General features: G+C 62.0%; 1 protein-coding gene across 3 annotated transcripts in view; it reads right to left on the bottom strand.

The window, feature by feature from the left end:
* Positions 1-14,650, bottom strand: part of NEK6 (NIMA related kinase 6) — a 72,233-nt gene that overhangs the window by 13,796 nt on the left and 43,787 nt on the right. For all 3 annotated transcript variants that reach the window (XM_036022203.1, XM_028517304.2, XM_036022202.1), the window contains exons 3-7: positions 14,395-14,535; positions 12,153-12,215; positions 9,736-9,846; positions 6,050-6,158; positions 5,140-5,247 (exon numbers count right to left, since the gene is read on the bottom strand). In XM_036022203.1, coding sequence (XP_035878096.1) covers positions 5,140-5,247; positions 6,050-6,158; positions 9,736-9,846; positions 12,153-12,215; positions 14,395-14,535 — 532 coding nt within the window. The remainder of the gene's footprint in view (positions 1-5,139; positions 5,248-6,049; positions 6,159-9,735; positions 9,847-12,152; positions 12,216-14,394; positions 14,536-14,650) is intronic.

The raw sequence follows: 14,650 nt of genomic DNA, 5'->3' as shown, positions 1-14,650 counted from the left end.
ACACCTGGCCGTGGTTTGAAACGCTCGCGGTGTCTGAAACATGTTCATCAGCTACGAAGAGGGTGAAGATTTCACGTGAGGGAGAGGCTGGCGCCTGCGGCCTGCACTCCTTCCCACACGGTGGTGGTGAAAACAAACGGCTGGAGAGACGTGGTGTCGCCAGCACCCACCAGCCAGGGGGGACTGAATGCCCCCTTGGCCTTGGTTCCCCATCGGTGAAATGGGGACAGAACCACCTTCTTCTGCAGGTTGAAAGGCTCCGGGAAGGCCTGGCGGCCCACAGACCCCAAGGGCCAGGATGGGGGAGGGCGGGGCAAGAGCCGGGGAGGCTCTGGAACCCCGACGGCAGCTTCCTCGGTGTTGGGCAGTGTGAGCTGGGCTGTGGTCGCTCTGTGCCCCACCCCCAACAAACCAACCAGGCCCCCCACCCTGAGGCGTCCCCTCTCCTCCGTCCCGCTGCCTGCTGCCCTCATTCGCCTGGACAACTGACTGGCGTGGCCTCCCCTCTCCCGCCATTCCCACCCATCCTACCCGCCCAAGCAGGGACCGTGCCCCCACGCCTGGCTGGCTCCACACCGCCCAGAGGAGGAAGGCCAGGTCCTCAGCCTGGCCTCCAAGGCTGTCCCAGACTGTCCCTGCTCCCGGCAACGCTGGATCCTTGGTTAGCAACACACACACACACACACACACACACAGCCCTGCCAGGCTCAACGGTGTTGCCGCTTACTAGCAAGTCCTTAAGTTAATCACCAGCCGACCCCATGCCGACCGACACACAGCCCTCAGAAGAAGCGGCGACCTTGGAAAAACATCGTACTTGTATCGGCACTGACTCCACTGTACAAACATCTGCCTCCTTCTCGTTCCCACACGGGGTTCCCGAACAGACGCGAAGCTCGGGGCTCGAGTCTCCGACTCCACACGGCCCTCCGTGTTCCCGGTCTCCGGGGCTCACGCAGGGCCCCTCGGAGGCAGAGCTGAGGCTCGGCCCAGCCTCGCCCGCACCTCGTCCCCCACACCTGCATCGCACAGGTGCTCACCTCACTGCGCCCGGGCTTCCTCACCTGCTCCCCGGCTCTGTGGCGACCCGCACCCCAGGGGCCTGGAGTGCTCTTCGAGGCAACACCCGGGTGTAACTGTTGGAACAGTGCTCGGCTCTGGGGGAGACTCTAACGAATCCCCACCCCCAGGCTGCAGGCCCCAGAGGACGGGGCCTCGGTCGGGACCTGGCACCAATCCTCCCTGAGCGAATGAATGGGCAAACAGACGAGCTGCAGTTGGCGTCCTAGGCCCGGCCGATCCTTCACCTGCTGTCCCCTTGAGACCCTCCCCTTCCCTCTCTGGAATCTGCCGGTCTCGTTCTACCAGTTTGTCCCCCAAAACGCCAGGGATGAGGCAGAAGAGGCAGCCACCATTGGCTGGATAGGGGTGACCGCCCTGACCTCCTACCCAGGTGTCAGCATTTAGAACCTGGGATCCACTCGCTGAAACCAGTTTCCCAGACCAATTGTGCCCAGGTGTCCTGGGTTGCTGGGGTGGGCGGGAGGAAGCCCTGGCAGATGCCTGGCTGTGGGGACCATGGGCCCACTGGGCAAATGTTTCACAGGGTCCCCCCGATGGCAGGCAGGGGTGCTGGCACTCACAAGGACAGGAGGCCCCGCCCTGCAGCCCCGGCCCAGGACAAGCTCCAGGTCCCACACAGCCCACAGCTGTGAGGTTGGATGGGCTTCCCTGCCAGTGGCCGGGCACTAGGTTCCCCGGGCGTTCCTGCACCCAGAGAGCTCACCGGGACGCAAGCGCACGTCCCAGCACACAGGCCTGTGTCTGGAGAGGAGCCAGCACGCCCCAAGGGCCGCAGTGCCCACTCCCTTCTCAGCCTCGGTTTCCTCATCTGCCCAGTGGAGACAATAAGCCTTGGTGGGATGATTTCTCAAAAGCAAAATGCTTTTCAGCTTTGCTTTCAGCTTTGCCTTCTTTGTTAATCCACCTCTTCGGTGAGGTCAGGGACTGCAGAAGCTGAAACAGCGCAGCCCTGGGAGGGACTGGGGCAGCCCCACGGCCCTGGTTCCTCCTCCGAGGAGCTCAGCGCTGTGCCTGCACACAGTGGGCCCTCAGGAGGCGGCTCCACTGTCTCCATACCGTGCCACCCTGAGACTGGCTGTCTGTCCCCTACCAGTGTGGGGGGCGGCCCTGAAAGTGGGGAAAGCTGCCTAATCTCACGTCCTCTGCATCCAGGCCAGGGAAGGGAGAAGGAAGGAACAGATGCCCTGCAGCCAGGCTGGGGGCTGGGGCCCGGGAAAGCCAGCGCACCCCAACCCCTGTACCTGAGGGAGGGACAGAGAAGCTAACGAGTGTGAGCTGGCCCCGCCCCCGCTGGAGGCCGCCCCGCCTGCCACGGCTGCAGAGACGCAGAGACCAGGGGCCCGCTCTCCCAGCCCCACAATTTGTCTTGCAGCGGCTGCCGCTGCTCGGAGCGAGACGCGTGCTTGTAGCTCGCGCGCTGTGTATAGGCAAATCTTTCATTTTTCTTTCATTACGCCGGCGTGTACTGTCACTTAATTTTTATGTATGCCATCCTTCCTGACAAATATGATCTGCTGCCTGGTAATCCGTCTGACGCTCATTCCGCTCCTCGCTCTAATTACGGCTCCTGCGCCTGACACCAAGGCAGCCGCTCTGCCACCGCTGGGTACCGCACCTGTCAGCCCGGCCGTGGCATGACTAATGCCCTTTCATGCCAGCCCCGTGTTAGCAAACACAGAGGCAGGGAGGGACTGGGGGGGGGGCGGCAGGGGGAGATGGGGTCTGCGTGGCACTGCCAGCGGGGCAGCGGCCCTGGAGAGGAGGCGGTTGCCGGGGCAACGTGGCTGCCACCACAGCGGCCCCACATAGTAGGTGTGCACAGATGTGTAATTCACACCCATGCACGGGTGAGGAGGAGCCACGTGCCCCTGGCCTTCTTCCGGAGTCACGACCAACGGCAGTAACTTCAGTCCCTCCCCAGCTGCGTGTGCAAGGCTCCGTCAGCTGCTTGCAGAATCTCGCTGTGGAAAGGGGGTCTTTCTCCTGTGCCCTGGAGACTTTGGCTCTGTGATGTCACCCTCTCTTCTGGGACCGAGACCCCAGGGGAGCTCTGCCCACCCACCACGCCCCGTCAGCCGCTCCCTCTTCCTCGGAGGCCTCGGGAAGAGCCCAGCGCACAGGCGCGGCACGTCCCCGAGTTCCAGTCCCCCCTCATTAGCACGATAAGTGCAGCAGTCACGTCACAGACTCGCGCTGTCGGCTGAGCCTGTATCTGCCCGTTCCTAACGAAGTGATCCTAACCAGCTCTGACGAGCGCCGCAGTCCCCCCACCCCACACCCACAACCACCCCAGTGGGACGGAGGCGGGCCGGGACCTGGCTGACGGGGGACAGGGGGCAGTGGCTTTAACTCTTCCCTTGGACGGCTTGCCTCGAGTTTCTGGCCTTTCTGAAGCTCTTTAACCAGAGAGGTGAACAGTCCCGCATTGACAGACACCCTGATCTGCAGGGAGAGAAGGGTCTGAAGGGACCGGGAGAGACAAGGAGTCCCCCAGGAGCAAGTCGGTGGCTGAGCTCAGGTGGGGAACCCAGCAGCACCTCCCAGGGCTCCTGAGCCCAGCGCAGCAAGGGGAGGGGCTGAGCTCGGTGAGGCCTGCACTGGAGGCTGGTCTCTGCTGCTGGGGACTCGGAGGAGCTGCTGGAGCTCCCGGGAGCTCAGGCTCCTCGCGGGCTACTGGAGGCGAGAACCCAGGGGCGAGAACCCAGGGGCACGAACCCGTGGGATGGCGGTGCTGTCCTCTGGAGCCAACAGAAGACCAGCAACGTGCCGGGTGTCCTCCAGCGTCGGATGCAGAGGAGAGTTTCACAACCCCTCCCCCCCCACACACACACTCACGTGTGTGTGCGCTCACACATACACTCACAGGCACTCACGAGCACATGAGTGCACACACTCATGTTCATGTGTCGTTACAAACAGCTCGGAACTGTTGGTCCCGAGGGCCAGCACTTCCTCCTGACGGTGTGCGGTGCCCTGAGTGCCTCTGAGCCAGCAGGGCCTGGGTGCACAGCGGCAGTTTCCACCGGGACGGAGTGTCTTCCAGCAAGTGCCCCCGCTGGCTGGGGCCGTGGAGTGGGGCGGAGAACCCAGCGGTTTTCAAACACCCAGAGGTGTTCGTGGGTGCACGGGGAGGGGGCCCTGCGAGCACCTTCCCCTGCCCCACAAACGCCGCCCCAAAGAGCCGGGATGGCTGGGGGAAAGGGGGACGCCCTGCCCGCCTCCGAAATGTCCCACGTGCCCTGGTGAACCTCAGATTCTCTTGCTGCAATACACGGGGAGTTCTATGTCTGTGTCCCCCCAGGCGGCTTTGCTGGCTACTCTATTCTAGTCAGATGCAAAAGTCTCCATTGTCCACCGTTCCAAGTCTCCCATCAGTCATGCAGTTGGCATGTGGGTTCTGAAGCTGGACACTGCTTCACGTGACCCGAACCACACCCCCGATGCAGTCTCTGCCCACATAAGCCCTCGGCGCTCCCGCACTCCTGGGATGATGCCTACCCACCGAGCTCGGCATTCAAGGCCCCGCAGCCTTCCTTGGCCCCCGAGGTCCTGGGGACCTCGCTCTCCAGCTCGCCCAGTTCCCCGCTTGCTGCCCCACCAGCTCCTAGTCACAGTCCAGCCACACTGCCGCCTCCTCTGGGGAGCACTCAGCCCCCACAGCGTCAGAATGGCCTGTTTAAAAGACAGACACTGGACAGGGCTCAAACGTTCCCCAGCAGGAGGACCGGCCTGAGTGCAGCGCAGCCACGGGTGGAGCACCACGCAGCCGTGAGAGAGAGACGGAGCGACCACCTCGTGCCGTGACAGGGCCACATCGTTCTGCTCCACACACGGGAGGGGCCAGAGGGCTCGAGGTCACAGGGAAGCCCCAGCCAGGGCCCCTTGAGGCTCGGTTTACTCCCTCCGAGCCACCGTTCTGAAGAGGCGAGCCGAGTTGCAGTTCTAAAGCCATTTCCCATGCTCACTAACCAAAGGCTAGTGGGGAGGTTGTTCATGTCTCCCCCGTGGCCCCCTCCCCTGGACCAGGACTGTTGGGGCGCAGACAGGCCCCCTTACCCAGGGAGTGGGCCGCGGTGGTCTCGGAGCTGAAGAAGCGGCCCAGGCCTAGGTCCCCGAGCTTCACGATGCCCGTGGCCGTGATGAACACGTTGGCAGGCTTGATGTCTGCAGGGAAGGAAAGGGGGTTGCTGGGGCATTGGAGGGGCAGAGGGAGGCAGAGTCCCTCGGGGGACGGGATGGGGGGCCCAGCCTCCAGTCCTGCCCCCCCCACCCGAGCCCTTTCCCCACCCACAGATGGGTCTCGCTCCCCCTGCCTCTCAGGGCTGCCGCGGGGCCTGGCAGGGCCGGGGGCTTTGTGCTGTTGCTCCTCTTTAACAGCCGCGTCCCCGTGCCTGCGGCAGCGTCTGGCACAGGGCAGGCCGTCTGAGGATGCACTGACAAGCGACTCGGGCCGTGGCTCGCACGCAGCAGGCGGGAGGACGTGGCTGGAACCACTGAGTGGAGGAATCGGTGAAGTGGCCCGTGTAAGGCACCCAGCACCCTTCCTGGCACCCAGAAGGCGTCTTCCTCACAACTCGGGATGATGTCAACCTCTGGAAACATTCCTCTGTCGGCATCTCATTTCCTCTGCCCCTGGCCGGCCGGCCCCTCCACCCCTCCTTGCTGCGACCCGCCTCATCGCTCCGTGCCGGCCCCGGGCTGGTCCTGGGGGCTGGCGACGGTGCGCCGAGCGTGGCCCCTGTTCCCTGGGGCCCACGTGACTATCTGGCTTTCGGGACAACCCTCTGGTGGGAGGCCCTGGACACAGGGCAGGAAGTGTGTGGGTGCAATGTTGCCCAGGGCTGTGCCCACTTGCTGACCCTGCTGAGGGCAGACCAGACCACGACACCCACTCGTCTGAGCGACACAAAGGGGTGAAACTTCCCCGGGGACGCCCTGAGGGGCCAGGAGGGCGGCGCGCACGCACCTCGGTGCATCACCCGGCGGGAGTGCATGTGCTCCACGGCGCTGCACAGCTGCACGAAGTACTTCCACACCGTCCTCTCGGGGATCAGCCGCTGCTGCTTCTTGAAGTACTGCCGTGGGGAGACAGACAGATGGACAGGCTTGGGTGAGGGGCTGAGAGGCGGGGCGGGTGGCATCTGGCCCGGGGGGCACGGTGGCTGTGTTTGCATCTCTACTGCAGCCCCGATCGCCCTCCGAGGTCCTCTGTCCACCCTCTGTCCACCCTCTGTTCAGGGTGAGCTCCCTGAGGGCAGGGCAGGCCTGGCCCAGAGGACATGTGCCCATAGCTTTGCTGAATAGAGGCCTAGACTGCAGCTTGAGGTCTGTTCTCAGTCACACTCTTTCTGGAACCTCCTGGACACTCATCTGTCTCCTCCCACTGCCCCACAGGGGTGGACTGGCCTGGCCTCTCTCTGCCCCACGGCACGGCCTGGCCCAGCATGGGGACATCTGAGACTCGCTTGGTGGTTAAATCACAGCTGTCCCCCTCCCCAGAGCTGCAAATCCCAGCCCACGTGCTCGGTCACAGACACAGCAAGAACTTCAAGGAAAGGGGCCTGACATTCTCAGATGGACCCCTGGTTTCAACAGGGATTCACCCACTTCACTGCGTGAAAAAATACATGTAGTGCTCCAGAAAACAAAATAAACAAAAACAAAAACAAAACCACCCAGGGTGCACAGACTGGGCTGTAAGGAACCAGACGGTCCTGGAAGGAGCAAGCAAGGAGCATGTCCTGTCTCCAGTTCAGATCCACAGCCCCTTCCCACCCTGGGGGGTCTCCCATATCCCGTGAACCAGGCTGGAATGGGGAAGGGGTGGCAGCAATGGTGCACACACCAATACCCTGAGTCCGAGGTTTTTGTTCAGGGGCTTTTTGCTGGAGAGCACCCATCTTTTCCCAAAGCAGCCAGAGGCGACGCCCTGGGCCCCTCCCTCAGGGCAGCCACAGTGGCACAGAGAAGGTGGGGACTGACTCTGGTCATGCTCAGGCCTGGGAAAGGGGACGTGGGGTGGAGGACAGGACCCGATGAGCCGGCCCTCGCCAAGCACCCGCTGTGAGCAGCCTCTGTGCGGGCGCGAGGCGGGGATGGCCGAGCCCATCTCGCCGACCAGCCAACATTGTAACTGGTATGGGGTGGAGTCACAGCGCAAGCCAGGGCCTTCTGCCCAGGACGCCCCAGCTCTTAACCCACTTCTGATGACGTCGCCCAATGAGGGGCTGCACTGAGAGATGTTCAGAACCTGCCCGAAATCGCCCAGCAGAGCTGGGGCAGTCACAGCCAGGGGGGCCCTGGCCTGGCCCTAAAGCCCAGTGAGGCTCCCCCGAGGCTCCTGTCTTGGGGTGGGGCCCTCACGGGGGAGCTGCCCCCGGCTCCCAGCACAGGACCCCCCTGCTCCCACCGGGGCCACCTCAGGATCTCGAGTTGGGCTGGGCTGGAGTGTTGTGTACGTGCCAGTGTTAGTGAATCCTCGTTACAGCATTTACGCGGGACACGCCAGCCTGCGAGTGGTGATTTTCTAAATGTCACGTCCTAGGAGCGCCGTGTGACATTTAGCGGGAAGGCACCGCGTCTCCGGTGGGTTTCGGGGTGGCGGCCGTTCCCGGCTGCAGCATCCGCTGCAGATCCTGCCTGCACCTCGGCCGTGGCCGCGCTGCTTGGCCCCCGAGTGTGGGGGCCTGGGGACGCAGCGTGGGTCCGCAGCCTCTGGCTCCCGCAGTGCCCTCCCACACACCCCTCGGGACAGGGGTGGAAGCTGAGGTTCGGGGAACACAGAGATCTGCTTTGCCCATCACCCCTGCCCCCGACTGTCGGGCTGCAGCCCCACTGCAGGGACTGAGGGGTCCCCAGGGGCCTGGGGTCCCCTGGGGCTGGCGGCACGTACGGTGCACAGTCCAGGGCGTCTTCTCTGTCACCTCCGCTCCCACTCCTGCCCCCCACCCAGTCTTTCTTCTGGGACACGAAGCTGACCATGTTTACTGCCACCAGGAGTCTCAGGGAGCTTCTCAGTGACCTCGGGGTGGGGTCCCAAATCCTGAGCCCGGACCACGAGGCCCTGAGCAGGCCAATGCCTCTCTCTTGCCTCCCCCCATCACACATGGTTCCCCTGGGCCAAAGGGCCCCTCAGTGTGTCATCCCTCCGGGCTCTGGCACTAGACTTCAGGCCTCCCCTCAGGTGGGCTCAGGTGCTGCCTCCTCCAGGAAGCCTTACCTGGTTCACAAGCCCTGTACTTGGCTTGTTCTCACTGGCTCGTGACTGACTGTGCACAGCTCTGAACCCCCCGACCCCACAGTTAGAAGACGAGCTCCCCGAGGGCAGCGCCCAGGCTGGCAGCACCCCTCGGTCTCAGGATGGCCCGGCACACAGTGGGTGCCGGGTGCCTGCGTGTTCAAGGAGAAACAAAGTGTGGGGGGGGCGGGGGAGAAGGAAGAACTAAGACGTGATATAGCACATCTGTTCCCACCAGGGACCTGTGCGGAGATTAACATCCCTGCAGCACACATTAATATGTCAACGGGAATATAAAAGCAGGTGATAACAGCTCAAGTAATGCCGCTTCGCAGCGACGCCCGTATTCCTAGGAGCCGAATTTCAGAAGAGCAAGTGCCGAGCAATTGCTCGATCCCCCGTGCCTGGTGGGAAAGACAGAGGATCCATGTCTGGCTCCATGTACCAGTGTGGCTGGGAGCTGGGCGGGGGTGCGGGCTGGCCCGGCCCCGGTCAGGGGCAGTCAGACTGGGCCTGGGGGAGGGAGGCGATGGAGACCCACAGCGACAGCCTGCAGACCCCGGTCAAACCAGTAGGACAGCACAGGCCCTGAGGGAGAAGCAGGGAGCAGGCCAGAGGGTCCCTCTGAGAGGCTGTGCTGCCTTAGGCAGGTGGCTAAACCTCTCTGAACTTTGCTGTCTGAGGACAGTGTGGACTCAGTGAGTGATGCTGGTGGTCAGCACGGTTGCGGCCCACAGCAGGTGCTCCATCAGTGGGGCTGCAACGGTCCCCAATTCTAGACTCATGGTGGGCCTGGTCCTGGGCCCCAGAAGGCGGGGTGAGGGGGCCGGGTGAGGGGAGGGGGTGGGGCGGGGCAGGGGCTGCTGTGGAACGCACACTAAGAGCCAGGCCCGGCACCAAGCCTGCTCGTGAGAACTTGGCAAGTCAGTCAACCGCTCAGACACTCCGGGCCTTGGACGCTACGTGGGAATGACCATGCCCCTCAGGGGCTGGAGGGGCCTCAGGGAAACCAACTTTCGGACCATGTCCAGGCCCCGGGTCTGGAAACAGAGACCTGGGCCACAGCCCGGGCTCTGTCCCCACATTGCTGGGTATCCTCCGGAAAGTCTCTTAACCCCTCTGGGCTCCGTGTTTTCTTCTGTAAAATGAAGCCACTGGACCCACACGACAGTTTCCCAGATCCCGTGAGTTGGTGGGCCTGACCTAACTCGGGGTTCTGTGCTGCGCCTTCTGTGAGGCAGGGGAAGTGGCCGTGAGGCCCTGGCAGGTGGGGACAGCGGGGTGGCCTGGACGGGTCCTCTCTGTCTATGGCTGGTCTTCTCACAGCAGATGGGGTCAGGGCTTCATAGGGCACTCTCTGGGCCGCCTGACCCCGGGTCGCTCCCAGACCCTGCCTGCCCCCCAGGCGCCCCCACCTTAATCATCTGTGAGAGGTCGCCCGCGTCAGCCAGCTCCAGCACGATGTTCAGCTCGTTGTCCTCAATAAACGAGTCCAAATACTTGATGATGTTCGGATGGTTCAGTTGCTGCCCAAGGAGAGAGGGTGGAAGGCGGAGTCCATGAGAGTTGGTACAGCCCCAGCACCTGCCCCGAGCCGGCATCCAGCTGGCACCTGCTATTGGGGCCTTGGCCTTTGCTGGAGGCCAGTGTCTTACAGAAAAGGCCTGTGCTCGGGAGTCAGGCAGAGCTGGGTGACACTAGGAAAGCCATTTTGCATCTCCGAATCTCAGTTTCCTCATCTGAACAATGGGCGCAATGCTGAGAAGAGTAGATGGAATAGTACCCTTGGGATGTCCAACAGAGTGGCTGCACGGGGCTAAGACTCAACAGGTGCTTATGGAAATGATCCTTCTCTTCCACCCAGGGCCCTTCCTTGGGGTGGGGTTGTCCCTGAGGCCCCAGGCCAGGCCTGGCTGCGGTGGTGGCTGCTGAGGGACGGAGGATGGCCCCAGGGAAGGACAGAGGGCAGGGCTGAGAGTACAGGGCCCGTCAATGTAAGGTCCCCTCTTCTTCGAATCTCTGCACTTGTGGCCTTTCGGATCTGCCCACCCTGTGGGGTTGTGCCCCGTGTCCAGCACTCAGTGATGCTCAGAAACCGTGCCAAACGCGTGAATACACGGACCCATGCCTGCATCCCCACGCTGCCTGCCTTCCTGCCCCGTGCCTGGCAGCTGCTGCACGGGGAGGCCTGGCTTTCGGGTCCTGGCATGAACAATATGAACCATGTCGCCCGGTGGCCCGTCTGAGAACCGAGTTTCCCTTTGAAGGAAACGCCTCCTGCCCCGGCACATCCTGTTGGCGTCCACGCACAGGCTGGGAGCTGGGGCAGCGTTCTCACAGGTGCCGGCGTTGCCCCGCCGTGACCGCAAGGGCTGCCCCTGGCCGAGCACCTGGCACGTGCTGGGCGCCACGCTGAGCTCCCCCGGGCATGGTCTCACCAACTCCCCGCACTCTGAAGACGGCACTGCCGTCATCGTCCCGTTGCACAGGTGAGGAAACAGGCCCTGGATGCTCAGCAGCTTGCCCTTGGCCACACAGCTGGTGGGCAAGGGGTGTGCCCGCCTCCAAAGCCCGTGCTGATTGGCTCTCAGCTGCCCCGCCTGGGGAAGGGACAGAGGGAGCTTCCTCCCCGGCCGGCCGGTGCGCACCACGCCGGGCCTGCTTCCCCGGAGGGGCTGTGCTCACATGTTTGTTTCTGCACCCAGGGACCCGCAACACACTGGCTCAGTCCACACGTGTGTACAGTCCCTTACTCCATGGGGACGGCACACGTGTGTTCTTGGCCACAAGCGTGGAGAGGCCGTGGGTGGTTGGGACAGCTATGCCCCAGGGCTGGGTAATCAAGCAGAGTCCCCCCGATCACAAAAGGGTTCCAACGCTGACCCCCGTCACATAGTATTTTAAAATGTTATTTGAAGGGCATTTTGGACCTGCCACAGTGAAGGACAGATGCCTAAAAGCCTCTCTGCCCCAGCTCTGGCACCGTGCCCCACGGGTACCACACTGAAGTCCTGCCTGTGGCATCGAGGCCACCACGATCAGGCCCTCCAATCCGTGCTGTCGGGGTCCCTGCAGCAGGCTCATGCACTCTTCTCCACCTCCCAGGTCCTGCACAGCCACCGCCTGCCGCCCACCTGCCCAGGGGTCCCCAGGGACGGGACCCCGGCCCGAGAGCCCAGGGCAGGGCCCCGGCGGATGAACTGCTCATCTGAAATTCCGCAGCTGTGACCTCAAAGGGTGTCACTGCCGCCAGCAGCCCCACTTTAGGACGCTACCAAGCAAGTCCTCCTGTCTCATGGGGAGGAAGGAAGGAAGGAAGGAAGGAGGACACTGCGCGAGCACCTGCTGTGCGCTCCACCGTGCCAGGCCCTCTTCGCTGTTGTTTTATCTAATCCTCTCAACCTGCCTGCATCCTGCGAGGCAGGTGCTCTCGCCTTCGAGCAGATGGGCCAGCTAAGGCTCGGGGAAGTTAAGTCACTTGCTTAATGTAACACAGCTCATAAATGAAGACATCGGGATTTGAACCCAGGTTCCTGGGCCTCCGAAGCCTGTGCCTTTTCTCCTCCCCCAGCACTTCTAAGATCCCAGCAGAACCCCAGGCCCAGGGAGTGGGGAGGGATGCCCGGGAAAGAGCAACCCCAGGCCAGGGCCAAGTCGAGGCCAGAATGTCCCACAGTCTCTGGCTGTAGGGGAGCCAGCAAAGACCACAGGTGACACCACACTCCCCCGCTGCATGCCTCACGCTGGACAGGCCCTGGCATATCTGGGCCTTGTGCACCTGGTCCAGCCAGCCCAAGTCCACAGAGGGGTCTGTCCTGTGCAGGGCACTCACCTTCAGGAGGCCAATCTCCTTGACACAGTCCTGCCTGGCCTTGGCGTCCATCATCTCAAATATCTTGGGCGAGAGGAAAAAGAGAAATAGGTTGGTTTAGATGAGATTGGGCATGCTCAGGGGGGTGTGGCCGTAGACGTAGGTTGGATTAAAACCCAGGACCCGAGTTCCGGTTTGCCCACCTCCTTGCCAAGGGACCCTACCCCATAAGGACAATAATTCTGTTGGTAACCGTCCTGCCTGGTTTCAGGAGCTGTAACCCGCACCCCCCCCCCCATGGCTAAGGCCAAGTGAGCGACCTTTAGACGATAAGCTACTAAGGAGACAAAGCTTATCTCCCTGGCAGGGGCACTGCCTCTGTTCCTTTTACTTCATCCATACCCAGCCCCCAATGCTTCATTGGTTAGCCAATGATGGGTAAGATTCCTCAAGGGAGGGACAACCTAAGACAGGCATGATCACAGGGAGGCCCCAGGGAAGGACTTGGGGGACTATAGCAAAAGGGGTGATGGACCCTCACTCCTTGGCTTTGACATAGCCCGAGTCCTCATTCTGTCTGTGAGAAGTTTCCTAATCTCTTGGCTGCCTTACTTGCCCTGCCTGACTTAAGCCTGAAACAATGGCAGAGGGCGGTGCAGCCCTGTGCTGGAAAGGGCGGGTTCCCTGGAGCGATCAGGCCTGAGAAAGAATACATAAAATCCTGTGAAACCTGCTTTGCTAAGAATGGGCTCTTAATTAAATGATAAAGGTCTAGGCAGGAAATGAGTTTGTTTCTCAAAGTTTTGTAGCCCTTTAGCTAACAGACCCTGACTCAGAATAGGCCCTCAGAGTTCTTTGTATGTTATCTAGTGTTTGATCCTTACTGCCTGACAATGATTGATGAGCTTTACCTGAATTCCTGTGCAAAATGAACCCAGTAAAAGCCCATTGAGGAAAAGACTCTTGGCCCTTCTCCTTTGAGAGATGGGCCACCTTTCCTCCCCAAGCAGATCATGTCTCAGTAGACTTATTCTCATCCGTGGTGGCCGGGTGGGGGGGGGGGGCGCCCTGTGGGCAGAGCCCCCCCACAAGTTCTGCTTAGTGGGCTCCCACCCCGTGCCAGGCTGCCTGCTTCGGGCTGGCTCCCACCAGACAGGAATTACCGTCACCGACTTACAGAGAAGTCCAGTAACGTGCTGAGGTCACACACTGAGATGTGGCGCCAGGAGACACACTCAGAGCCTCAGTCTTCACTTGTATAAATGAGGCCGATAGCCCGAGCTGGACAGAGAATGGGGGGAGCAGCCCCTGGCACCTTGACCCCTCCTGCCACCCCCATCTTCCAGTGCTCACTCGGGTACATCCTCCCAGCACCTTCTGACTCGAAGGACAAACAGAGGGTCGATAGGCCAGAAGCCTCACCACAAAACCCGTCCTGGCACAAATGAACCGAGACAGACAGGGAGAGCCCAGACGAGCCCCTCCCCGGAAGACGAAGGGCAGAGGGCGGGCCTTCTCCGAAGAGGAGCCCGTCCATCCGTCTGGCCTCCGGCGACTGAAGCCACGTGCGAGTCACAGACCAGCAAGGACACAGGGATGCTACGATCCTCAAGCTGCAGTGCTTTGCCTGCAACTGCATCTGAGTTGCCTTTTCTCTCCTGGGCCTCTTCGGCCCGGGCTGCTGATCTCATTGAGAGATATGGGGCGGGGAAACTCTGCTGAAGGATTCAAAACCGTTTCCCGCAGCAAAGCAGCATTCCCACGGGCCCAGTGGCTCTCACAGAAATGCCGCTTAAACCCGTCTGCTTGACTCCCCGCTGCCACTTATGAGAGACACGGCGGTCAGGGAGGACACTGGAGTCCAGGACGGACTGGCAGGGCAGGCAACGGGATCAGTGGGACTTAGCTCCTTCTGTGGCCCCGGTGAGGTGTTCCCAGCTCTGCTCTGGTTTCCTCATCTGAAAAATGGGATGCTAATCCCCACCCACAAGGGCTGCCGTCAAGGTTCCATTGAGCCCCTTGCAGGACCTGGTAGATAGCAGGTGCCCAGGGCACACTCATTTTTTTTTCCTTTACAGCTCGCACCGTAAGCTTTCAGGAGCTCTCAGGAGTCCACCTGAGCCTCTCCGCAGCCCCGTGAGCTCATGTGCAGAGGAAGGGCAGGGAAGGGAGGGGGAGGAGGGGCCGGCCCAGGGCCCCCGTGTTCAGACACAGTGGTCAGCTCCTGCAATACAGCTTCGACCCCAGGGGCTCGCTGACTCACCTGCACCTTCTTCAGAGCCACCGTCCTCCTGTCCAGCAGGCAGGTGGCCTTGTACACCTCGCTGAACTGCCCGCGGCCGATCTTCTTCTCGATCTGGAAGTCTGCCAGCGAGCAGCGGAAAGACAGGGCGCTCAGGTGCTTCTGGAGGGGACAGACAGAGGGCATCAGGGTCCGGCCAGGCCGAAGTGGAGGCAGCTGCCTGTTCCCAGCACCCCTCTAAGGTGAAGGAGGGGCTGTGATCGCCAATCCCACTGCC

The sequence above is a fragment of the Phyllostomus discolor genome, chromosome 3, assembly GCF_004126475.2.
Source record: "Phyllostomus discolor isolate MPI-MPIP mPhyDis1 chromosome 3, mPhyDis1.pri.v3, whole genome shotgun sequence".
Classification (NCBI taxonomy): domain Eukaryota; kingdom Metazoa; phylum Chordata; class Mammalia; order Chiroptera; family Phyllostomidae; genus Phyllostomus; species Phyllostomus discolor.
This window is presented reverse-complemented; position numbering and strand designations above follow the sequence as displayed.